The sequence below is a fragment of the Aythya marila genome (genome assembly GCF_965140915.1).
Source record: "Aythya marila genome assembly, chromosome: 1".
Classification (NCBI taxonomy): domain Eukaryota; kingdom Metazoa; phylum Chordata; class Aves; order Anseriformes; family Anatidae; genus Aythya; species Aythya marila.
The window spans coordinates 176,078,441-176,106,035 of NC_139042.1; the positions used below are offsets into that span (position 1 = coordinate 176,078,441).

General features: G+C 36.8%; 1 protein-coding gene across 7 annotated transcripts in view; it reads right to left on the reverse strand.

Annotated features, from left to right (window-relative positions):
• Positions 1-27,595, reverse strand: part of PPHLN1 (periphilin 1) — a 73,529-nt gene that overhangs the window by 21,115 nt on the left and 24,819 nt on the right. For 6 of the 7 annotated variants that reach the window (XM_082772141.1, XM_082772140.1, XM_082772143.1 and 3 more), the window contains 4 exons: positions 19,577-19,824; positions 15,258-15,340; positions 11,403-11,522; positions 8,148-8,288 (listed from right to left, as the gene is read on the reverse strand). In XM_082772141.1, coding sequence (XP_082628267.1) covers positions 8,148-8,288; positions 11,403-11,522; positions 15,258-15,340; positions 19,577-19,824 — 592 coding nt within the window. The remainder of the gene's footprint in view (positions 1-8,147; positions 8,289-11,402; positions 11,523-15,257; positions 15,341-19,576; positions 19,825-27,595) is intronic. The other variant, XM_082772146.1, reaches the window with a different exon arrangement.

The following is a 27,595-nucleotide window of genomic DNA, read 5'->3' on the forward strand; positions in this document are numbered from 1 at the left end:
AAATACTTTCTAGGTCAAGTTTTTAAGATATATATATATATATAAACACCGTATGCACTCAAAATAATTTGAACAAAAAACAGATCTCTGTAAATTTCAGCTTTTTAAAAATCTTTGCTTCCAAACTGCCACCCAATCTCTAATATTCACAGGGAAGAATCAGCTATTAAGAAATTGTAGCCTGTCCATCTTCAAATCATCTTGAGTTTAGCCTGCTCTGTTGGGCAACTGCCAGCACAAAGGACATCGGGATAGGGACTGAGAATCAGAATACAAAAAGAAATAGGAATTTTAAGACTAAGTGCCAAATACAGTCCATCAGCAAAGTGTCTTTGGATGCAGATGATCCTGTGTTTACAGGAGCATGTCAGTGTTTTATACAAATCAGATTACAAATGGATCAGAGGATTTAAACTCTGTGTACCAGCAAAGCTATCATCTACCATACAAGCTGCTGCTAAATTACGATCAGCCCCGCAGTTTGTGAGACACTCAAAAACAAAGCTGTAGGTTCACACTGCACTGGACTTTCCCTACTTCCAGGTTGCCTGTGCAATACTTTTCTGTGGCTGTCTGTTCCAGCCTCCTGAGGCCTGGGAGCTCTTATCTATACAGCAGAGATGGAAACTGGCTTCTGTGCTAAACATCAAGTGCCTCCTGTCACCTACCTCTCCGTGACTAAATTGCACTTGCCACTTACCAGGGGTTTTTGCATGTTTGCTTGGTTACCTACCCCCTTCCTATCATCACACATGGTTTTATGAAACTCTTTCCCTTTGTGACACTGTTCTCCATGTGCCCTGGAAACATCCCGTTTTATCTCCAAGTCCTCAGAAGATCAATGCTCAGACTGTATCAGGAATACAGACGGAGCTAACATGAAAGCAGTGTTATGGTGGCAGGGAAAATAGATACTAGAGAGTAGTTCTTTGAGCCAGGGCAATTCCTGAGGCAATTTAAATGTCTGGACCTAACTGTTAGGTATATTGGGCTGATCCTATGTATACTCGTTTAGTTTTAATCCATGAAGCAATTGATTTCTCAGGCAACAATGCCGAAACATGCCTCAGAAATTCAGACGTGTTCTTCAAGAGACATTTTTTATAAGAGAGGAAAATACTAAGTTCATATCTTAAGCCTCAGTGCCCTGATCCAACTAAGAGAGCATTTTGTCTTTCACCCCCTAAAACAGTTCAAAAATAAATCTGCGCTGCTATAACCACTTCTCAACCCCACCACTACCCTTCTGTTAAAGCAAAAATATGCTGGTTGGAGAAAAAGTTGGAAGCCACGAGGCTTCTCTCTTTATCCTTTAAATGAAATTCAAGTTACTAAATACAGAAAAGAAGAAGGAAAAAATAAGAAGAGAAAATGCAACCCGTCCCCAAAACAGTAACCCTCACCCCCATGCAAACCATTGCCTGTGTTAAGGCTTGGTCTATTCATCATTTCTGCTTTTGTCCTTCAGCTTTCTCAGGAGGTTTTCCTGTGTCATTTCTGCCTATCCTTCCAAGCACCTTAACTTCTGACATTCTTTTCAGTAGGCAATTTCTCGTAATTAGCTCCTAATTACATATATCAAGGCCTATACGTTTTTAGATAGTTTATCCTCTTCCAAATGTCTTTTCCAATCCTGTTTAATGTTAATCCTGTTTATCTCGTGAAAGCAATCCTTCTTCTTGTCTCTTCAGCATTATAGTTTCCAAGTCTTCTTTCACCCTCTTAAGTTGTAGTTTCTTACAACAAAAACAAGATATTTTAGATCAATCACTGCCAGCAGCTGATTGAAAAAACACTATTACTAATAGTAATGTAAATAATAGTACTAATAGTAATTAGTAATACTAATAAGTAATAGTACTAATAGTACTAACAGTACTATTACTAATAGCAAAATAATACTAATAACACTATGTTAATACTGGATGACTCCTTAGATTTTCACTTTATTCAATAACGAGTGGTCCTCACCTTTCAAACAGCTGGACACAGAGTGAAACAGATACAATTCTCATTCACTTTTTTGTTGGTTTTAATTAAGTTGAGCAATTTTATCAAGTGCTTAACTGCTACCATTTAAGTCTTCCAGAGATCCACCAGCAACCATCTGTAAGCAATCCACCTTAAGACTGTCTGTAAGCAAAGAGTCCCTTTGGAGATCGAGGAGTCTGCAGTGCTGCTCAATCACATAAACGAAGCATCACTGGGTCAAAAGTTGTATTGATGACTCTACAGGTGGAGTTACTGGTACTTACCAACTTCACAACAATGTGCTTAGCACAGGACAAAAAAAAAAATGTTGCATTAAAAAGGTAAGACAAAACAAACTAACACAAAATCTTCCCTAGATAAATAATGATAGAAAGAGAAAGGCGAATTCCATCATGTAATGTATTTGAGTCACTAGGAATGAGCATACCTTACTGTTACATGTGTACAACATCTCTGGTGTTGAATTCCCTTACAAGCATTGCCCTAGGAGTGCTTACTTTAAACAAGAATCACTTTTTATCAGTTTTGCACTGAAAAAACCTGCTGGCAAAAAGCTGAAATGTGGTAATACATTTCCTTATTAAACTATATACCTTCAGGTGCAGAAGTAGAACGAGTGAGTTGCTTTGGTTTTGCATATGCAGCAGTAATTATGAGCACGGCAGTGCGTACCAAATAACTCATTAATGTCCACGGAAAGGGAAGAGAACACGACTAAATAATTGGGAAGAGGAAGACTGTAACTTCTAAGGTACAGTATCTCAAACACAAGGGAAGGAAAGTAGCTGAAGCTTTTACAAGTATCCTGCTTTAAATCAACATGTTTGTAAGGAGAATCAATGGTACGATGAAGATATTGACCAAAAGCTTTTATGTTCTCCATCTGGCAGTCCCAATAAACACGAAAATGCAGATTTCTAATAAACAGCTCAGATTTAGAAAGCTGAAACATTGCAGTTTCAACAAAAACCACTTAAGCCAAGCATGAACTGTAAGAATGCAAATACATATAACGTAATTGATTTGAGTTCATAATGCTAAAACTTAAGAAGCTCTAATAATATTGAAAGACTGTAGAAAAATTAGCAAGTCATAATTAGTGTGGAAGAAAAAGTGCCTAACAATGTGCAAAAAGTAATAAATTATTTGTCCTGTACGTAAGGACAGTGGTACGCATATAAGGAAATCAGTAAACCACAGAAGGATGAAGCAAGACCATAGGCAGATACCACCATTAAAAGGAATCCTCATCAATTTTTCCAAGATGCCTAAGGCAAGACACCAAAAACTGAGACACAAATTTTCCTGATTAGGAAAAAAAATTAATACTCTTAACTATCTCTTACATTTAATAAAATAAAATAAAGAACATAAGCTTAGAAGAGGCATGACACATAGTATGCTACCAGACAAATTAGACTGATGAGGAGTTCTTCATTAAGCTCCTGCTACTGTGTACTAAATACTCAAGGTCTGAAGGACAATAGAAAAACTAGGAGGGAACACAAGATCTACAGCTTCCCCATCTTTTACTCTCGTCTGGTTTATTACTCTTGTCTGGTCTCCTCCCATCAGAAACAAAGCACGTCTGACCTCATCCATAATCTGAGCTAATCCTTTAATGTGTTCTCCAGCTACCCCAGTTCCTCTTAGCTCTACTTAACTTACCCACCTCTTAACTCATATTTTAATTAGGAGATTTTTTCTAACACAGATCATTTTGCCTGAAATGAGCAACAGCACAAGCATACCAACAAGCCAACCTGAAGAAACTATAACCCGTTTCTCTGGCTCAGCTGAAGACAAAAAGAAAAGGTACATCCAAGGTCAGCTTTGACAGCCTCTGCCTTCATTATTCCCTGGATTCCCGTTACTCCAATTTATTCATTTATTTCCCTACAACTGCTAAAACTTAAATATTTAACCTATCACACCTAAAACTTGTAAAACTTTTCTGATATACTTACCATGGTTTCTCATTAGCTTATTCCTGGCCAAGATCTGGAAGCTACTTCAAATTTACATCCTCTTCCACCTTTACACTGTCGATAACATCAGCCATACGTTCCTTGAACTCTCTTCCTCAGCCTCTCATACCTCTCTGATCAATTACTTGTTATCCTTCCCAGGGACAGTTCTCCAGTTTCTGAAAGAGGTTTAAAGGTCTGCAAACCTAGCTCTACCTTATTCATTCTTCTGCTCCACGTGGTCTCAGGAGTCCACAATGCCTCACAGTATAAGCTGAAGAATTTTTTTTTTCATCTTTTCCCATCAAACAGCATAGCATTTAAAGTAAAAAATGGAAGTCCTGGATAAGAGTGTACTCAGCATCCTGGGAACTGGACAATACATTTTGCATGTAATGCCCAACATCTTCAGTTGCTTTTTTTGGTTTGTTTTTACAGCCTTATTTCTCCCAAAGAGTGAAGGAGTAAACACAAGAGAAGTAACCACCTCTTGTTCCAGATGCCATACAAACACAGGCAAAGTCTAAGCATCCTATCCCACAAGAACTAACTTGAAAAACAGTGATTCAGTGTACACATTTACAGACTGGACTTTATACCAGAAAGCAGACGACATACCCAACCACATAGTGATTCTTCCTTCTTTACATGCACTATATATATATGAGGTTTCAAACATAAGCGTTACAAAACCTGTGATCTTCAGCATCTTCCAGCAAGAAGGCTGTCCATAAGGGTAACAGGTCGTTAATTCTACTGAGGGCTGTTAATAATATTAATTTAGAAAGTCAAGTAAACAAGCAATCCATCTACATGTTAGAACATTTTAAAATATTGTTTGAAAGGGTCCAGTCAGTCAGATCTAGTAGTAAGCAGTAATTCCATTAAAAAAAAAAAAAATGCATTCACAAATGCATTCACTCCTGCTTCCTTCACAGATGCCAGAGCTCTGCGGTAACAGAAGTTTTGAAGTCTGAGTGTCAAATCTCATTCAGAAACACAGGAGGTTTGTTTTTTTGCCAAAACCAAGGAAGGTACTTGGCTCATTTGGTAAAATTTGTCTTCTGAAAATTAATGGATTTTCAGAGGTAACCCATGTCACTTAAACTTGCATATGCAACATTTAAGAACTGGACACATAATAATGGCCTAGTTAATACAGTGCTGCAGACTTGATGTCTAGACAAGATAAGACATTTCAAGAATCCCTGCTACTCCTGCTTATAAGGAGCAACAAAGAGATAGCCTTTTGTGTAACACCGACAGTGAATCGCTCCAATTGGGAACTTAACACCAAGGACGTATTTGTCATCACTTCCGAAAAAACCCACACTTCAGCACATTACGTGCTAAAAGCATAAGCTGATCCTTAACTATATAAAAACAGAAACTGAACAATATGCATTAGCCTGTATTGGATATTATGAGATTCAGAAGGATTAAAAATACACAAAAAATTGTTACATCAGCAAACTCTGAACAGTCATTGACCTTGACCTGCCAATGCAAAATCCTCTGCTGTGCTATTTTCAAATACCCAGAGCAGTCTTAAACATCTACCCAATGGTCGCCTACCCAACCACGCTGAGACAACACACACCACCACATTTCAAAATTATGGTTACGGGGGACAGAGGGAAAGACATGTTCAAAGGCATTAAGTGCAGAAACAAATTAGATAAGAGCTTTCTTGTAAATATTTTCTATATTTCATTATCAAGTCAGTCTTCCTTTTCCTGAAGAGTATTAGAACCTACAGTTTACTTTCCAGATTAAGTGTTACATCTATATAAGCAGTGTGGTGTGACAAGCAATAGTATTAAAATTGAGTGTTAAGGACTAATTTTACTGTGAGGAACCCAGAAACATGCTTTTGTTTAAACAGTAGAAGAAATACAGCATAAATTATGTTGAGAAGTTCATCAGAGCACCTTCAGTAAACAGTTCACCACAGGCCTGAATATTTAGCTCCTGTTCCACTCCTTGCTGCCTCTCACCTTCCTTGTCAGTACTGGAGAACTCCCGCCACACAGAATTAAACCAAGTTTCCTTTTAGATCCTGACAATTCAAAGCCAATGCAACAGGCTACAACATTTCTACAGAGAGACTGCTTCCAGATACAGTTAAAAGACTTGCTGTGTTTCACAGTCATGAAAAACAGTAAGGCTATCATACTAATACATTTTCTGGATCGTGTTTAAATTGCTGAACCAGCAATCACTTAAAATTTCTTGGAAAAACACATAGATCACTTTACAGTGCTAAGTTTAAATGATTAAATATATGTCTTCTCTAGCTTTAACTTAATTTACAGTACCTGATTTTATAAAAATAAAAAAAAAAAAAAAAAAAAAAAAGTCTTCAGTTGAACAAAATGTACTGAAGATGCTTCCAGTATGATTGTAAAACCTTATTTTAATTCTGTGGAAGCTGGCAGCTTCAGTATTCAAATCAACAACAGGAGAAACTGGTTCTGTGAAATCAAAAACTTTTAAAGTTATTCCTCAGGCTTTTCTGAGTGAAACTCCTAAAAGTATTGTTTTATAAAATGTAATCTAGATTCCTCTAGAGATAAGTGTCAACACTACCAAACATAATAATTTTAGATCGCATTAAAAACAACAATTGTTTTTACGCCCCAATTTTCATCACTCTTGACTATAAGCCTATCTCTAGGACCTAGGGGCACATCTTCATGGGAAATAAACCAATTGCAGTTTCACCAGCATCAGCTAAATATTCATAGTTGTTCTTTTCAGAAAAATCTGCTCTTAGTCTTTTCTTTTTTTTTCCTTCTCTGCTTGTTACTTTTAAATAGTCATAAGTTTATGTATTTCGTGGTAGCTGATTTAGGCCACGTAGAAACTGGTGATCGACACACAAGGATAGACCAACTGCAGCATGACCCTAGTAAAAGTTAGAGCATGCTCTATCCCAGGCAGACCCAGCACAGATAATGCTGTTTTCACCAGGAAAACCCTACGCAAAATCAACATTAAAAAAAAAGAGTAAAAGTTTGGTTTTCATGTATCAAGAGAAAGGAACAGTGTTACAGTATAGGAAATGGACTCCCGGGCAACAGAACAAAAGCCACAAGAGCTCGAAGAGAAGAGACCTAGAATAAACTTTAAAATCTTTTCTCATACAGACCAGAGAGCTACTTTCCTGAAGACATTATGAGATGATCAAGAGGGGGATAAGTGATTTGTATATCTTCTTTCCACCTATCACAGACACACACCGAAAACTTTGCATATCAGATCTTGATGCCTGATGAATATCACCTCTCCTGACCAACTTATAAATTTAAAACCAATTTTCCCGTGTTGTGCAGGGTTGTATTGAAAAAGGTCAGAAAATTCTCCAGAATTCTACATTAAAAGTAACAAAACTATGGAAACAAAACACTTCATTTCTTTATGACAAACGAAATATAGTAAGTTATTGGAGTCGATTTCCTTACTGTGGAGTGATATGGTAAAGACTAGTAGATGAATAACCTTCTGAACCTCCTCAAAAACTCAATGTTACAAGAAGAGCAACAAAAATCATGTTTTGTGTTGAATCTAACCCCAAACACTCTACAAAAGAAAAAAAAATACATTTTTTGAACATAATACATGTATACCCCTCTCATCCAGATAGAAAACCCTTCAGTCGAAGAAAAATGTAAAGGTTTTTAATCTTTGAATAAAGACAATGGCACTGGATGAGTTAAACAAAACCAAACAAAACCACAACAGGCAGCTTCTAGTGTTCAATCCGCAAACTGTATATATTCTAGTTAAAGAAATTATAGTGTAAAAGTCATTTTTGATAATTTGATCTCATGTAAAGCCATATTTTTAATTACATTTGAAATTATCTGTTTATATTTGATTTTGGAACAGCTATTCACAGCAGCAATCATCCTTGGCTTGTGAAATAACAGGTGCTACATTTAAGTTACAGAAAACTACCACTAATTCCCACGTGCAGATAAATTTCGTGCTTCTTCAGTAATGTATCTGAATGAATCTCTGTAGATGGAGATGTTGTGATCCCATTGCCTCAACAAATTAGATTACGTTACTATTATGCTCCAAGGAAGACACAAAGAAAGAAATCAAGATATTTCCAGCAGATCAAACCATTGCACAAGCACAAGCACTGTGTTAGTAACAAAACAAAAAAACAAAAGGACTCACCTGTTCAATCTCCTTGGTCTTAGTTGCAATTGCTTTTGAGCGGCAAAGAAGCTGGCCATCCTCATACAATTCCGTATTATCCGTTATATTTGTTTCTGTTTCCTCTGTTTGTTCGACATACAATGGCGCTGAAGATCCAGCCTTAAAAGAAAAACAATATTCACAGCTCTGAGAGAAAATAAAAACTCATAACATAACACCAAAAGTAAAAACCCAAATACATTTAGTTAAATATGACTGTGATTATCAAGGCCATTAGTGAAGTATTATTGCTACAACCTAAAATCCGTATTTCTCTAACTGTTAAACACATAGAAAACATGACATTATAGAAAACCCATGACTCAGTCTTAATTGTGTACGGACAATAATGTCAGATAACCTTTACCTGCCTTTCCTCTGAGAAGAACCTTGTCTATTTAGTATTTATCACAACCAACCAGCAAGAAATCCACAATTAAAGTGGGATTAGCTTTCTGGGAATGCATAAAGGTAACAAAACCAAAGTTAAATAGTCAATGACAAAATCAGAAAGAACTCTTGCAGCATTCAGTGCTACGGGTTAAATATTAAAGGAAAAGAGATACCTATTACATAGCAATAGAAGACGTGCTTAGAGGATTTCTAATAGTATCAGAAATCTTACTGAAGTATCAAATTTCATAGGCTTCCCTCTAATATGGAAATTGAGACAGTATTCCTGCCTAAAGAATACAGACTCACACTTCAAGGAGTTTATACAGAAAACTGAAAGAGAAGAAATTACTACAGCATATTTAAATGCAATATTACACAACAGATTTATACAATAGTAGAAAGGGGGTTGGGGTGTTTCGGTAATAAGATTGGAAAATTGAATTAGATGCATAAAATTTCAACTATTTAAAAATAAAGAAATGGAGGAACTTAAGACATAAGTAATGTGTAGGAGAAGAGCATTAGAAAAAAAAGTTGAAGTGATCCTATGAGCATCTGCTCAAAACTCAGAAGCAATATAAACCATGAAGAGCAGACCCTGAATCTCTTCGCTGCACTAAATCATGAAATGTCTGAGTAGAGGCTGATAAAAAGTTCAGTGCAACACAAGGTTCAACCATTACACACTGTGCAAGATAAACAAACTGGGAAAAAAATTGTTGCAATTCATACATGACAGCCTACTAATCAAGGTGAGAAATACCCTTTCTGCTAGGACTCTGAATGAAATGCCTCACCTCCTTCATTAGCATTCCCATGACACACTTTCTTGGTCAATAAATCATCTCAGACTCCTCCATAATCTATAACAATTGTTTCATTTTGAATCTTTCTCCCACTGCAATTTCCTTTGAGGCAGAGAGGCAACAACTCTTCTCCATACGGCCCACTCTGTTATTTCCCCCATTGCATTACCTTCCCTTCATCAAGAACATGAGTGATAATTTCTCTTCAGCTCTTCTTTCCTGAATCTCTCTACAAATGGAACTGCCCATGCATATGTTCTCCTCTACAAGGCATCTGTGCTTGGATCAGTTTGCTCCTTATTTTTCCGCACTTCACCACCTTTTTAAACTTTCTTTTTCCTGGAGGGAAATGAGCGACTCTTTTGCCTACCTGTATCTTCCTGTTAGTATCAAGAAGTTGCTGATAGCTATTACATTAATGGGCATGATTTGAGAACTCAGATAAATGTAGATCCAGTCTGTTTATTTCTCAAATCTAGATCTTTGGTTCTGTAAGTGTGAAATACAAGGAGAAAATGTAATGCTTCCCAAGATGCTTTTATTTTCCCTTGAATCATTTACAAACAAATATAAAATACAATCCCATTAACTATAAAGTTTAAGACATGACTTTGTAAAGTAGGTACTATTTTGTTTTTGTAAGACTGTTTCTCAAGTTGAAAAGCAGGCCTGCTGAAATGATTGCAGGATTAAAACAGACTGTATTACAAAAAAAAAAAACAAACACAACACTACGTGACTTTGATTTGTTTTAAACAACAAAAGGCAGATGTCTGCATCAAAAGATGCTAGTTAAAAGACACCATGCTTACTAGGTTCTTGCTGCTGTCTTTTTGCCAGAAATTACTGTCTACTAATCTTGCCAGCCTTGGCTTTGAAAATCCTGTGTTACATATAGTCTTCCTGTGACTAAAAGCCAAAAGACAGAGTTGAGTCTGTCAATCTGTTCAGGACAGAAAGGTGAGAAAGCCACAAAAATGGTTAAGGTATAAAAGGTGATAAGGGCTCTCCCACAGACCCTGTCCTTTCAGTGCTAGGCTGAATGCTCCCATGATCTGAGAGCCCTAGGACTCCCATTAGCAATCCCTACTAACCTGCTTTCTCCCCCAGTCAGGGATTCAGGTTATCAAGTAGGTCCCATACTTGCCCGAACACAAGATCCACAGCTGAATTGTCCAAGAGCAAGAGGTTTGTCAGTTCCTTGCCAATATTGCCACAATTAACTTCAGTAGTAAATACTGAACTGTTTAAGTTTTCTCAATTGATGAACACTCGCAGAGCCTGAAAGCCTGCTCTGTTAGCAGAGCAGTGAAAAATGATCACTGAAAAGGGCTATAATCACACTTCAATATACGGGCAGAAGACAAGGAGGGGCAAGAACAGATGGTTCTAAACTGACAATTAATTAATGCTGAGTATTAACGAAACAAAGGCTTAGGGAAGATAAATAAACCCATCTATCAACCAAGTGCAGTAGCAAGGGTAAAGACCTAATTTTTAAGATGAAGGATGATTGCTTTCAAAAAGGAATACCTGAAATGACATGAGAGACTGCCATGGCATGGAACTGAACTCAAGAAACCAGAGCTTCTCTTCTGGTCTGATGTTTTACATGAACACTCATATTTTGACTCAGTAAGCCCTCACTGGTTTTAGGGAGCTGAGTAGGCAAGCCAACTTACACCAGTGCAACAGTTCCTTGGGAACTCTCCATGGGAGAGCCAGAGCCTGATTTTGTCAATTGTTGCTCAATATGAATTCAAATCATAGTAACAAAACACACTATGTTTTTGTGGGTTGGTGTTGTATTGTGTTTTGTTTTGTGTGTTTTGTTTTTTTTAAACAACGAATATAGCATCATAAACACAAGGCTTTAGTTTCCTTCTCTCCCCCTTACACCAAAATTTCACAGTACAGGCAGATAATTCCAAGGGTAAATTAAAAGACGTGCCTTTCAGGAAAGTGCTGAAAAACTAGAAGCTACTGTTTTAACACTTATAACAAAATAAATTGATTAATGCTCCTGTCTTACATCATACTCTGTTCTTTCAGGTAAACTGCTTTCATCTGCCTTTTCTGCCTTTTCAGCTGCCCACTTGCTTGCAGCTTCTGCAAGTTCTTTCTCCGATAGTCTGTTGCTCTTATCCAATGCCTGGAGAAAAACATTACAGTGAAGGTTTAAACATGAAATACATTTCCACATGGAAAAACATCCTCAAAATGAAAATAAACATTTTTTCACAACATCTTGAAATAGGAAATAAGGAAGCCAAAAATTTCAGTTGCTGACTTGTTTAAAAACAAAATAAAGTTCAGGAAAATGTTAAAAAAGCACCATATTTTCAGAATCAGAGTTTTTGTTTTGTTGTTCAAAGGTTAGATAACAGAAAAATTTGAGACCAGCCGAGTTTAAAGACAAAGGGATCTAATGCATACTATGGAGTAATCAGACACAAGTGTGGATTGACCTTATAATTCAATGCAATTTTAAGGCGTAAAAGGTGTTGTAGTTTAACCTATCTAACAGCTCAGCACCACACAGCCGTTTTCTCACCCTCCCCAACCAGCAGAATGGGGGAGAGAACTGGAAAAAAAGGTAAAAGCTTGTGAGTTGATATAAAGACAGTTTATTAGGACAGAAAAGAAAGAAAAAATATAGCAATAATAATGATAATAGTAATAATAACAGCCACACTAAGATAGATATCAAAAAAGATACAAAAGGCAACTGCCTGAAAAAGGATGCCACAATGTCTACCCAATAGCTGTTCCACCTTAGCATGTAGATGGACAAAAAAAAAAAAGCAAACAAGAAATAAACAAAGAAAACACTTTATCATTAGTTCATTGCAAATTACATAGATGTCCACAGGAACCAAACACTCTGCAGTCCGATATAGAATTCTGTGTCATAAAGACACAACCTTTAACTGAATTGAGAAGTGAAATACAAAATTACAGAATTATAATCAGCAAAATCAGGAGATGACAGAGGTAACGAGGAGTTTGATATGCAAACAAGCTAGTAAGAGGGTTCCTAAGAGGAAGAGGCAATATAACTCCCAGCTCACTTTTCCAAAGTACACGATTATTCTTATACTAATTTCACTACCAACTGCTGCCTGCCCAATGTTCTTATTCCCCAATGTATGCACAACTTTTACCTATAATTTGACTTCTTCCTAGCTGCCAGAAAATCTTGTATTGTGGTTTTATTACAAACCTCTCCATTTCCTCAAATATAGCTCTGCAAAAAGACATAATCAATATCGTTGTCACCAATTGTTATCGTTGCAAAAACTTAAGATAAAATCTCACATGCCTTACAACACTTCTACAAGCTGAAAATAGAAACTAGCCATTCTAGTATCTGGAAGACAGCAGGGGAAAAAAAAAATTTAATCTCACCAAATTATGTGGGTCACATGTGAATAACATGTACTAAAAATACTGAGTGTATTTTATGTAATAAAGTAGTAGCATTTCCACAGGTACACTCTATTAAAGGTAAGAGAAAATTAAAAGAACATGAGCACACTTCAAATGAAAACATTTGAAACTATTTAGGTTGTAAACTAGCAAGAAATGTACAAAAAAAAACTTTTTTTTTTAATCAAAAAAGGGTGTCTTTTCATTTTTTCCTTATGCATAATGCAAGAGCAGCAAAAACCTGTCAGTTTTCTGCTATCTTCTCTGGGAAGCTTTCCTTGTCTCACACATCTGTCTTTGGCTTTAATTACGTTGGATGCAGCCTCCAAGGCTTGTAGTCCAGAAAGATATTAAAGAAAAACACAAAAGATGTCATGCAGCAGTCAATTAAACAGGTGGTTAAGATCTGATAACACCAGCATGTATTAATTCACAGGCATGAATATGTAAAAAAATTAATTATAAGACAGATAAAAAAACCTTTTTCAGATTTGCATACAGTTAAAGTGAAAAGAGATATTGCTGTGAAAGCATATACCTTTACAAGTATTTCAAAGCTAAATTATTACTTAGAGCAGTGAAAATTATCTCCTTTAATCTAGAGAATGAAGCATACAATTCATTTCTCCATTCTAGATTGTAAGACCCTCGCCCTAGAGATGTTTATCATGTTTTGGCACAACTTTTTTGGTTGATATTTCCACACAAGTGAAGCACTTACACAGTTTAACTGGGTAGTGTAATCCAGCCATCACCCCAAGAGGCTCCTCTGACAGAAAACAGTACATTACAGGCAGATGTGGGGACTTAAAAGGGACGAGTGATAAAACATCACTGAAGTAATGCTTATGTATAGCCAATAAATACTTGTGTGACTGGGGTAAAGATTTCAGTCAAACAAAGTTGTATTTTGTGTGGTCTACATCAAGTGGATATACGCAAACCTCTGGCGTCAAAAAATAAAATAAAATATCAATACAGCATCGATCAGAGCTCTCTGGAGAGGAAAGCTATACAAAGAATACTTATAGCTCAAGCTCACACTGCATATTAATACCATAGCAAGAGATTTTGTAGTATCTCTTTGTTCCCACAGATTTGTATTACAGATTTGGTATTAAGCTGCGGGATGTTAAGTCCGTAAGCAAAATAGGTGAACTAATTATAAAGTTTATTTTCTAATCCAGATCAGCGCAACTTGTGCCTAACAGCTTTTATCTTACTTATTTACATCACTGTAAATACAGGACTTGCCTCCCCCCTTAAGGACATTGGCACTTCACTAGTGCCTAGCACAGCACTTCCAAAAGAGCTGCATAAGGAGTAAGTACTTAGAGTGACATAGCACAACCAAAACCTGATTTTTTTTTTTTTTTACCCAGTTAATTATTTCCTTCAGTCTTACCTTCTCACAACAAAAATACCATTCTCCCCCCGCTCCCCCTTTTTTTTTTTTTTTTTTTAAAAAACATTCCACTTTTGTTTTGTTTTGGTTTTTTTTTTTTTAATTAAAAAGACCCCCAAGAACCAGGCTAGTATATCACGCTACTTAGGGTGAATGCTACTTTCTAATAGGACCTTGTTCACTCAGAACAATATATAGCATTGTTTATTTTTCATTAAAAAGATTTCTCAAAAATGTAGGGAAAATACTCCTGTGGAAGCGTTCATTTTAACCTCAAATACAATTTCAGGCAAGCAGTCTGTGATGTGAAAATGTTTTTACTGCCACAGGACAGCCAGAACAAAACTGATTGCTGCTGATTGTTCATTAGCGTTTATTAGTCTGTCTGTTTAACTAATTAGTAAGATTATGTAGTTGGTGCTCAGCTGACAAGATTTTTTTGATGGGAAATTAAACAGCATCATTTAGAATCTTAAAAGACATTTACCAAACTGTTTTGCAATGTGGCTCCGCTCCCGAGGAAATGCTATCATTCTTGCCACATCCCTACGCAGCCCTGCTTCCAGGCCAACTCTTCTGTTCACATTACTTTCCCAATCTGTCAGACACTTCACCTCACTGTTTCCAAATCCAGTCACACCTGAAGAATCACTAAAGGATGGAGTTCAGTGCACGTACATGCATGTCCTATTGATCTTTTGTTCCTAAAATCTGCTTCCCCATTTTTTTCCTTGCCATTCCTTTCCTAGCGTACTCCAGGCTTTAGAAAATAGTGATTTAAAATCTATTTAAAATGTCCTTTCTCCTAAAATAAGACAGTGACTACAGAATAAAAAGCATTGTCAGTGTCATCATTAGATACACAGCATTAGCAGCACCTTTCTGCTAGATAAAGGAAAACCATCCTTTCTGCAGGACTGCAGAGCAATACAAGATGCTCCTTTCCTTAACAGCTGCATACAGCATCTCCTCTCAAGTGAGGGAAAAAAAAATGAATTCCAACAATGAACAACCTGAAAGAATGGTGAGAAGTGCTCAAAAAACAAAATTCACCTTTGATGATGGTACTGCTGTGGAACCCGAAGGTGATGCATCTCTTGACGTTTTCAATGTCTGAACTGAAGTCCTCTCTTTACCTATAATTAAAGAATAAATTAAGAAGTGCAAAATTACATTAAATACATATGCTGCAAATATATTGGCTTTCATAATTTATTGGCAGAAAAACTTCAGTGAAATTTGCTCAGCTCAGACAGGAAATCTATAGCCTCCACTATCTGATAAATTCTGATAACACTTTCTTCTCTTTACAAAGAGAGAAGAGAGAGTTGTTATACTTGGCAGATTTAGGAAACCTCATTACTCAATATTTAACTGAGGAGCACATCAATATGATTTGGCAAGATGATGTCGTTTTACTTTTTAATGTTCCTGTAATAAGCTTAATCCTAGCAGGTGAGATGAAGAATTGCTACCTTTTTATTCTATTAGCCACCAATCAATCACTCCAGGAAACCAGGCAGTGCAGGAACTGGTTTAGCAGCCACAGTACATTGGAAGGCTCTGCGGTGGGAAATCCTGTATTGTATGAACCACAGGCTAAATTCTCTTTGTATTATCAGAGGTTTTCTTGTAAGTGTTCAAACCAGCAAAATGCCACTTCAGATTTACTACGCTAATCACAGTCTGTGCACAGCCTTGCCACAGGTCGGTTACAGGCAGCCCACAGCACTACAACTGGTTGCAGTGCAGGCTACTGGTTTTCAGCCTGTGGTCTACGGATTGCATCTAAAGGATCTGCAAGAGGTGAACAGGTACAACAGGTCTGTTGTCAGCAGGCGTAAACTTACTAAACTATTCACATTCACTAGAAATTGCACGACTGCTCACAAATGGAAAGTAATACAGACTTATCTTGGCTTCAATTAAATTTGTATCAGTTCAATTAAGAAAGGGATGAATTAAAAACAAGTCTATCAAGCATTTATGAAAATTTGGATATAAATTATTTGAGCAGACTTATTTAGGAGAACCAATACGGCTTTAAATTAATGAATTCAAGCAATAAAAAGCAATAAAACAAGGCATCTCACTCCTAACAGCTGAGCTATTTTCTTTTTTTTTTTTACTCAGTGCTGTAAAATAAGATGTATAGCATTGTTTTGAAATATAAAATATATATATAGATAAAATATAAATATATAAAATAATATAAAAAGATAGCAGTATTTCAAAATCTGCTATCTACAAAAAATATAAGGAAAAGTCTATGCAAAATGCATACTTCTCACAGTAGGAAATCAGAACTAGAACCATAGAATGGTTTGGGTTGGAAGGGACCTCAAAGACCACCTAGTCCCAAACCCATGGGCAGGGACACCTCCCACCAGCCCAGGTTGCCCAAAGCCTCATCCAGCCTGGTCAACCTGTCTGGATATATATTCCATATTTTTCACATATTTCCTATGGTGAAAAGCATGTATTTTGCATAGATTTTGTGTTCAAGAAAGACTTAAAAAGCTGGTCTTCTACTCTTTCCTCACATTTCCATGCCATCTGTGTAAAGTAGACTGGTAGTACAAAGCAAAGATCAAACAATTGCTCATCTCTGCACATTATTAGAGGCAAAAGAGTTACTACTACCATGATGCTGAAGGCCTACTAATCCATGAAAAAAATCTTCACAGCTACTGATAAGTCTTTCAAAACGTTACTGATAATAGCTGGGGAAATTACTTGGATAAAAGTTTTCCAAATTGCAATTTAGTCCCTGATTTGAAAATCATGCTGAATGGAAAACATTTAAAAACACAGCAAGCAGATGTATTTAAGAATTTCTAGTGGCCATGAAACCGAAGATGAACTATGAATTACCTTTAACCATGGAAGATCTTTAACAACAAAAAAAACACCAAAAGGAAAGCTGTGCAAAAATTAAAAGCTGCTATAAATACAATGCATCTGACAGAAACAAAAAAAAAAGATGGAAATAATCACATCTTTAATCTGTCACACTCCCCAAAGCACAGAACGCCACCCTGACATCAACAGGTAACATACAAGTTTTGCTCCTGTGATACCTGCTTTTCAGCCTCATGATGAGCCACATCCTTTCTTAAAAAAAAAATGCAATAACTATTTCAATTCTGCCTTTGACATACCTCCTTCATCACACTGGATTCTTTAGAGATTACCTAACTTGAGTAGATTATGTGTTTGTGCTTGAACAGACAGAATTAGTTGAAAGAGGTAGCAGTAAATTAGGCAAAATTAAGAAGAGAAAGAAACTGCTGTATATTTTCAAGGCGCTTTATTGTGAACATACGACTATTCTGAACCATTGAACATGATACTAAGTAGTGCTATTTGCATTCCTGGATCTCCTTGGCACAGCACTCTATAGACCCCTTACTGGACTGGCCTGACCAAGCAATGCCACCCTCCTTCCTACATGTTCACCCAATGTAACTGGATTGAAAGGGCTCTTCCCACTAGCCCCTTCTGTCCCTCTACTCCAAAAGCTCCTGTATTTCCCTATTTTTTTTTTGTTGAAATCTTGTATTTTTGATGATTTCTGAACGGCTCAAGAGCATGAAATATTCCTCCTGCAGTGGAAGTCATCAGGTCAAACTGATTCAGACAGCACGACTTTAAGCAGTATTACAATATTTAAAGTATTAAAAGTTCCGCATGGAACAGCATACAGTTCACTTATTGAAGAATCCATTTTTCTAAAATGAACAGACTAAAATGGACTGCTGAAAATATGACATCAGTCCCATTTTATTTTCCTTCTAACCATGTAATAGATGAGCTTACCTAGGACAAATCATTTTCGAACAGTATGCTGGAAGTTTTATTTAAAACATTTATATCTTGCAAGTAGATCGTTTTAATTCAGTCATCTGCAGGAACAGATGAACCAGAGTACTATATTCTGGGGAACAAGCTATTATAGAGAAATAGTCAGTGTACAAGCCATCTGGTCTCTTCATATCGATTAAAAAATGGAGAAAGGTGTTTAACCATGGAATTGAAAAGAAAACCCCAAAGCCACAGACTTAAATATAACTATCTCTCTGGACTGGCATCTTTTCTGAAGATGTCTGCTTCCACCTCACCACTTCCACTGCTGTTTGAGTAATTCTGCCTCTGCCAATGCACTAAAAAGTGACAGAAGTCAGCTCAGAATTGTAGGAAACACCATAAACATTTATGTGTTTTTCCAAACATTTTTTTTTCATGTAACTCCTGGTAATTCTCATCTGTACATCGACAACACTCCTGCAAATATAGTTGAGTATCATATTCTCTTCCTCTCCTACATTGACAGGAATTTATATTCACTGGGTATTATTACTAAATGTTACAATAATTGCAATGATCAGCTAGAAAGCTAATTTGTATTCTACCACTAAGTGAAATAATTCCTTAGTATTTAAACAATGTGAATTGAATTCCACAAGAAACTTTTTGGCAAGAGGAGCTACATAATTGTCTAGTATGCCACATATCAACTAAAAAAACCCTAATTAATTAAAAAAACTACTGTCAAAATGAACAATAGGTTTGTGTAGCTCACTAGAATAACATTTGCAGAAAGGAAACTCAAATCCAATTAATTTACATAAATTGAAGAAACAGCAGTAGCTAAGATTGTAGCATACTTTAAAAACGCAATTTTGCTTCTTTTTGCAAATTAAATATTTCAGGTTTTCACTTTTGAAACAGATGATTCATTAAATTATTTTTTTTAAAGATTAACAGCTGAGCTTTTACAAACCAGAACATATTCCTTTTGTTATTGACTCTACATTTCTTTGAAGAAAGGAAGATTTAAGAGAACTTGGCAATGAATTTAAATTGCTACAAAAATAAATTAAAAAATAATCCACCAGCATCAAAGCCCTAACAACACAGTTCTAAAAACATTTTCAGAAAATATAACAAGTACCAGCATGCACCTTAATTTCTCCAAATTTTTAATCCCCCTTTTCCCCTGGTTGCAGGAATAAAAGCCTTCATCTGCTACAGATGACAGCTGAGTTTCTTCTAAGGGAATCCAGAGAAGTACTTAAGAAGTAACAGAAGCAGTTGATGCTAAAATGAAAATAACAAACTAAACTGGGAAAAACTGCACAGCTGAGAGTTCTGCAGTCAGTCTGGAGGTGCTGTTGAAATAACACCTACAATCCCACGCATGAAATACATAGAGGAGCAGACAGTACAATGAAGCAGCTGAAGAGCAGACAAGTAATTGGTACACGATGTCTCGTTTTCTCATTGTAAAAGAGCATACGTAAAGAGAAAGGTCGTATAATGAGTTGAAGTTTCACCTCACGAACCAGTTCTCATCATTAATCCAGCATTACCTTGCTGAGAAGAAATATTTCTTTTATGTAAAGATGACATACTTCTGCTATGCTGAGACTGGTGAAAAGGATAGGCTTTGCTTCTTTCAGGAGAGTAGCTCCTGCTGCTGACACTAGAGCCAGATCTGCTGTGCGGAGAATCCCTTCGGCTCACTGGCGATTCCCTGAAGAAAGGAGAGTCCCTCTTATGAGGGGATCGCTCTCTCATATAATGAGAAGGATAGAAGCTTTTTCTTCTGAAGCTGTCCCTTTGAAGACAACAGAAAAATAAAAGTTACTTGGTTATCCTTCCATTGTTTGTACAACAGTGCTAGATAATACAACAGCAACCTTTTATGTCTGATAAATACAAACAGATTAGCTGTCATCTGAAAACCAGTCTGAAACAGTGCTATATAATGAAGAAAAATCAAGTAGAAAAATAGAAAAAAAATGAATGCATCTTTTCTGTCAAATTTCATTCAACTACATCATAGCTAGAAGCTAACTGCATTTCTGTTTCTTGATAACGCAGGTAAAATATAAGAGAACGAGGCATTCAAGAAATTGAGATTCTCACATTTTGTTTTCTTCAGATTCTCTCCACAATCTTACCTTGAAACAAAGTCTGACTATCACAGTAGGAGAAATGCATACCCAAATATTGCTCACACTATTTGGCTGTTTTTCCATTCTATATTTCTCTTACCTTTACTTTTATGGGACTATCTCCCTCATCTGAGTCCACACACCTTGCTACAGGAAATAACATTGAGGGATTTCAGTTTATTTCCAGCAAGTATGAGGAAAACTGCAGAATTTCTCCCCTTATGCTTATGTACCCACCCAAGGTCAAGCCCTGAATGAAAAAATGTATTTATTTATAGCTATTAAAAAGTCTGCCTTTTGCAATATGCAGTATTTACTTCAAACACTTCTATAAAATGCCACAGACACACTCAATATTACATGAAATCCATCTGATTTGAAAGTATAATACATGAACAACGGAAGTTCCTGCTAAGTTCATGTATTTTAACTCTAGACCATAACCAAAACATACCGGTTACCTGCAAATTATGTTGATAAACATATGTAAAGATAAAAAACAAACAAACAAACAAACAAAAAACTACCAAATTCAACTTTGCATACAGAATCTCCAACTTTAACATGCAAGCAAACATCTACTGAATCTAGATCTGTGGCATTTCCCTCAGTCAGAAGACAACTTGTGAAGAGAAACAAGGTTTTCTCAGCTCCTCTGACAATCAAAGCATTGCTAAGTAAAAAATAAAGACTTCAAGACATTTAGTGTAAGCCAGAATGTACCTTTTTCACTGCTTTTCTCTATTTCTCATCATAGTCCAACATTAAAAATAAGCGAATGCCTCACAAAGACTAGCAAAGATCTGGTGGCTTTGTTTAGCACAATGTAGCTATAGCTAATTTTATGTTGATGAAGAAAAGGAGAAAAGCCCTCTAGTGTACAACTCCTGTAGCATGTTACAGAGGCATACTTGTGGTGGCTAACAAAGGCCTTCAGTGTGCCAGCGGTGGTTTGCACTACTGACACTACACAGGTAGCACCACAGTGACACAAGCCCTCCAGGCCACTCACACTAACGGGTTTTATTCAGTACTGATCCACTTTTGGCATGGAGAGCACATCTACACAAGTGGTTCATCAGAGCACAAAAATCCCACGAACAACACAGAGGTTATTTTACCACAGAAAAATCGTGGGGGGAGACAGAGAGGGAAAAGATGTGTTAACATAGCCAGTAAGACTGCAGACAATCCTTCAGCTTATTTTTCAAATTCCAGGTGGAATGTAGCATCAGGAAGATAAAAATCATCTATATTTCAAAAATTTTCATATTAATGGGAAGCATGAAGATATAAATAGCTGTCAGCCACTGATTTTCAGTCACACACTAGTGAAACAAAGCCAGTTTTTACAGTTAAATAATTATTTCTCTGTTAACAGGCTATAGGCCTTTCTTCGCTATCTTATCTTAGCATACTTTACAGGCCTACGTACCAAAATTGCACATGACAACGTTACAAAGATTTGTATCTAAACAATTTTAATTTCCTTTCTGAACATTTCTTCTTCTGTTTCTTGTGACACTTCCATCTTCCCAAGCAGGCTACCGACAGAAACAAGAATTGCTAAATAGTGCTTCAAGATAACAGTCCCTATACAGTAGCCATTGCACAGATATTTGCACTAACAAATGAATCACCAAAGCATAATCCTCCTGCTTTCTTCAAAGGCCCTAAGAGCAACACGCATAGCTTTGAACACTACTCTTCAGGAAACATGTGGAATAACCAGAGACTTTCCAGAAGGAAATAACTGAAATGATCAGGGGCTGAAATAACACGCTTAATGAATAAACACTCAAAGCCTTTTGTCTTAAATGTAGGAAGAAGAAATTTGAAGTTCTCAGATGAGTTCTCAGTCCTGTGAGGTGTAGGTGAAAATAGGAAAGCAACACCTGCATTAAATGTATGAAGGGTTTAAGTAGAAATAAACATAAACTGGAGGAAGAAGGAAAACGAAAAGACAGCTCAGACTTCAGTAATGGTAAAAAGCCTAGCTCAGCACTTAACTAGTTTGTCTCAGCAAGTCTCCATAAATATTTGATCAAGATGCTCTTTAATGAATAATAAAAAAATACTTATCAGGAACAGGCTAGGTACAGCACACTTTCTATGCAGTTCCCTCCTAATGCTCTCTCTTGGATTTGAAAAAAAACCTGTGCTTCATTGACTGTAACATCAGTGAGAACGATGCTAAACACAGACTTCAACAAATCAGCTCTGCTTTTAGAGACACAGCCCAGGACAAAGAGGCATTAGTCTTAACCAGAAGTAACTCAGAGTTAGGGACACAACATTACAAAACATTACAGTGGCCAGCAGGCAACAGAAAGCAACTACAAATGTTTTTCTAAACGTGTAATTGCACAAAACGTGAAAAGATCTACTAGGCAAATTCTGAGATTTTACATGTTATTTGTTGCATTACTCTCTGTAACATACAGAGAGTCTTTGACCTTATTTATTTATTCTTAAAGCTCCAGCTTTCTGGCAGACTGCTACACTGCTTTTATGCCCAAAGCACGTTTTTATGAGCAAGTTATTAAGCCCTAGTATATAGAGAAGTTTATTATGGAAATTTTTACAGAGCCCTAGCTATCTAACACATATAACAGTAATATGCACATAAGAATTTACAAAATATCATTGGAGCACTTTTAAAGAGGAAAACATTTTAAAACCTCATTCTGCAGCAATATTATGCACAAAAAAGCAGAAATTTTATTTATCTATGTTTTCGTTTCATCACCCTATGCTAATTCTTCACTGGACCCAATCTCGTACACGAACACTCAAGCTATTTACTATATTAACTATATTAAGGCTGTTTTGGACAGCACAGCAACAGCACAGCATTTCTGATGTTTTCCATTAATGCAACAAACCACGCTGAACAGAACAAAATAAGCATTGTTTGACTTTTTTTTTTTCCTTAAATACTTAAACTAACATACACCTGCAATTTGGTAATGAAGGCCCCAATTCAGCAAAGCAGTTAAGCACATGCTTCAGATTCCAACACATACTCAAAAGGTTTATTGAGCAGGGACAATATTTATTAGAGATTCAAAATTTTTGCTCAGCTCTAACTTTAAAATAGAATGACTCCCTTTAACAAGAAATACAAATTAATCCCCTTTAAATAGGATCCCTCTTATCTCTGTACTTGGTGTTTACATCTCTCACCTAGTCCTGGAAAGCACAAGTTAGTTCCTACTGCAGTACAGCTGGGGGAACTATCAGCTTTGTTAACCTCCACGAAACTTGACCACGAAATTCTCCCTAAAGCTGGTAATCTTGGATGAGCTCCTGCACTTTTGTAAGTAAACATCCATATACATACACATATATATATACACCATCCACCAAGGGCAGCTGAGGGAAGAGCATAGGTCTGAGAGTTATTTCAGTTAACCATCAGATCCAGTTCCCTGGAGGGGAAAAAAACAAAACAAAACACAACGAAATATAGAACAGGCAAAGGTACAGTTTTCTCTCTAGCAGGAGACCAAGGGAACACAGTACAGGGGAGCTTTTCAGTTGCCAAAGGATAGGAGAGTATCGTAAGCTACCCCTACTGCACCAAGCTCTTCTGGGCTCATCATCCCCAACCATTTTAAGCCCAGCAAACCATTCAGCACTGGGGAAACTGAGGGCTATAGGAAGCCCTCAGTGTGGTACAGATTAAGCTAGAAGCGAAGAATAACATGAACTGCTGTGCCAGTATTGTAATGTGAGAGAACAGAAAAGGCAAAATTAAATCACCTACTAGATATGAAGTGCCTGGAGCAGAGGCATAATTGAGTATGTGAAAGCACATCACACGTGCAAATAAGGGAAAAAGCTGCACCATCACAAAAGAAAATATATGAGGAGAGATTAATAATCAATAAGAAAAAGGATGACAACATATATGGATCTGTAAGATAATCTGATTTTTTCTCTCATTGAATTCATACTGCCTGGCAACTGTGTACAAGAACTCGTGCTTACTGTTCTCTTTCAAATTACACAACTTGGACTTCTAGATCCCAGTAAAGACATCTATCTTTTTAACTCACGCATTAATCAATCTACAGTGTGATCCAGCCACAGAGGACACATCTCACACTTTTGACACTGCACTGAAAAGACTTGCAACTCAACAGCATATCACAGTGCAGCAGAAACCATATGGGTGCTTTCAGTAACTCACAGGTGAATGTGGTCTACCACCTAGACAAAACGTCAACTGATAAGTTTTAATGAGCCATCCCATCTGAGGAAGATTATTGTTATTGACAAAAGGGTTAAATATTCCATTTATAGGCTTAAGCTCGATTATTAACCTTGCTTTAAAACAACTCACAATTTTATAAACTGAGGAAAGGATACACACCTCTTAAGACACTGGACTCACGTGCAAAAAGATGGAGCACTTCTCCATAAAGACAGGCTGAGGGAGTTAGGGTTGTTCAGCCTGGAGAAGAGAAGGCCTTACAGAGGCCTTCCAGTACCTAAAGAGGGCCTACAGGAAAGCTGGGGAGGGACTCTTTGTCAGGGAGTGTGGTGATAGAACAAGGAGTAATGGCTTTAAACTAAAAGAGGGTAGGTTTAGATTAGATATTTAGAAAACATTTTTTACTGTGTGGGCAGTGAGGCCCTGGCACAGGCTGCCCCATCCCTGGAGGTGCTCAAGGCCAGGCTGGATGGGGCCTTGGGCAACCTGGGCTGGTGGGAGGTGTCCCTGCCCATGGCAGGGGGTTGGAGCTGGGTGGGCTTTGAAAACCCTTCCAACCCAACCTATTCTGGGATTCTATAAACTACAACAGACAAAACTTGAACTCTGCTTAACTATACGCCTTTTCTGTCTCAAAATACGCCGTGGGGGAAAGAGAGAGAGGGAAAAGAAAAAATACCAACAAAGAACCTTCTTGCCTTCTTTGCCAGGATAATGCAGGGCTTAACAGAACTACCAACATGATTCAGCTGACGTGGAAAGCATTTATCAAAGTATACTACACCCTCTCACTTTCTCAAAATTTCCTGCATGTTAAGCACCCAAAAAGCAAACATGAAGGGTCAAGAACACTTCCAGCATTTTCAAAGTAAATCTAGATGGTTGAAGATTCTGGCTACCATCCTCTCTCCCAGAACCCATTCCCTTTCTTTCCAAAGTTTGCAGTATACATTTATGGAACAAAGCAGTAATTTACTTTAGCTCTGCTTCATAGACTTGCTATAATCCTTTGTTTTTGTCCAAAGATCTTTATGCTGATTTACCATAACTTAAAACAATAAATTACAGCATTGTAGATACAAATAATCACATCTGGCTCCATCAACCTTCATTTGAACATCTGAAACGATGACAGATTTCTTACGACAACTGGTTTTGAACATTATAGCTGAGCAAATAACTACAGTCCTTGAAAATAGCATTTGCTTTAAATGAAATTAACGTAATTTGGTCTAGTCAGTATAATCTCATTAACCTCACATGAAGGTAGAAGGCAATAGGTATTGGAGGACAGTGATAAATCTTGTGAAGAGGATAGCTAGACATACAGCATGTATACCAAAAAAATTAAAAATAAATACAGTACCATAGAAGTCATTGTATGCAAACACCAAAACTCCACACTAATGGCACTCATCCAACTTATTCGATATGAAATCTATTGAACTCATCTTCCTCCTCCACACCCGCAGGTATGGCAGATGAGGGGAAAAAGAGAAAAAAATAAAAAAATAAGACAACTCAAATATTACAGTACCATTAGGGAGAAGTGTCTATGTCCATTAATCAAATAGCCAGGCTATGCAGTTCAGCTGAAGCTGGAAATCAGATTACTTCTCTCTTTATCCTCAGAGAAGCGCATCCTCTTTTCTACTGTCATCAAGGATATAATTTATTAAACTTGCTGGAAGATAAACTCGAACAATAGAAGTATATTCAGACTTAGACTTTTTCTATTATCTGACAAACTATTGCCAAGCACACCGATTATGACAAAGGAATAAGGAAGAGTTAGAGTCCGTATAAACGTAGATTTAATTTCCACAGAATTAACAGCAAACAGATTTATACAACTGTATGAAGAATGAAGACAAAACTATAATGTAAATTAGACAAATTAAGATCAAATCAGACAAAATAACTTCATTTAAATGCATGCAATTTTGGCTTCTCTTCTTTTCAAAAATGACAGTTTAATAAGTCCTATAATTTCTCTACAATAGAAAATAAATCATAGAGCTAAAGTTCCCGAGCGCATATTTGCTTAAAGTGATGCACAAACCTTCAATTTCTAATAACAGCTACAGCAATTTCTTCAGCACAAAATATAGCTGATAAAATATTTATTAACACACACTACTGTAGGACCAGATTTCATACTCTCGACTTTATGAGCAGCATATCATCCCCGAACAGTCATGCAGTTCAGATAACAATCTGAATGAATAAACTTCTCAGTATAATAGCAACTGAATCAATTCCTAATCAGACTTAATTCAAAATTGACACCACTCAAATCTTGTATCTCAATATAGAAGCCTTAAATTGGAAGAGAGACGGGAAGCAAGATAAGTTATCTCACATACTCTACCCAGATACCCTAACAGACCAGTGAAACTGGTTAGCATTATCACTTCCAGAGGAAGTTCTAATGGGACAGACCTTTCTGAATCAGCACTCAGACATCTCACTGTCATTTTACCACAGGCACCAAGACCGGAACATGAGAAAGAATTTTAAAGAGTTCCTCTGTGGTACCAGAGAACGCAGGGCTGGATGGGGTGGGAGACGGAAAAAATTCCCAAGTAGTACAGAAATCAAGCACAAAGGTATCGAGAACAAGTATCTGAGGATAGTAACGTCCTACAAAACACAAGTAAGCAGCTCTGTGGAAGTTTTAAAGTAAGTTTATTGTTTGTTTAAAGATCTTCTAAATCAGGGTGAGAAATTACATGAGACTTTGGAGAAAAGTAAATGCTGTTTACAGTCATGCAACTTTATATTGCCAAGTTCCCAAACAAAACACAGTGTGGGTGGGTGGTGGGGTTTTTTGGTTGGCTGGTTTGGGGAGTGGTTTTTTTATCCTCTTTTTTTTCTTAAGAGAACAAACATCGGAGTGTTATATTCTTCTAAAAAGAACAGCACATAAGAGAATTGCTAACACACTTCACAGTCGGTGTTTGCCATGTTACAAGCAGTGCAATGCAGGCAAACGTTTGTCTAACAATATACACGCTAAGCACCACAAATAAAGGAAATATTTTTGCACTCTATTTTTATGGGCACAAGTCAGTTGTGTTCAGCATGTTGTTATTCTTCTTCCCAAATGCTATCTTTAAAATTCTTAAACAAAAGAACCCAGAAACCATGAAATACCTGCTAAAGGAGCTCTTAGGACTTCTCATCAGTGTGCTGCAGAATGCCATTAGTTC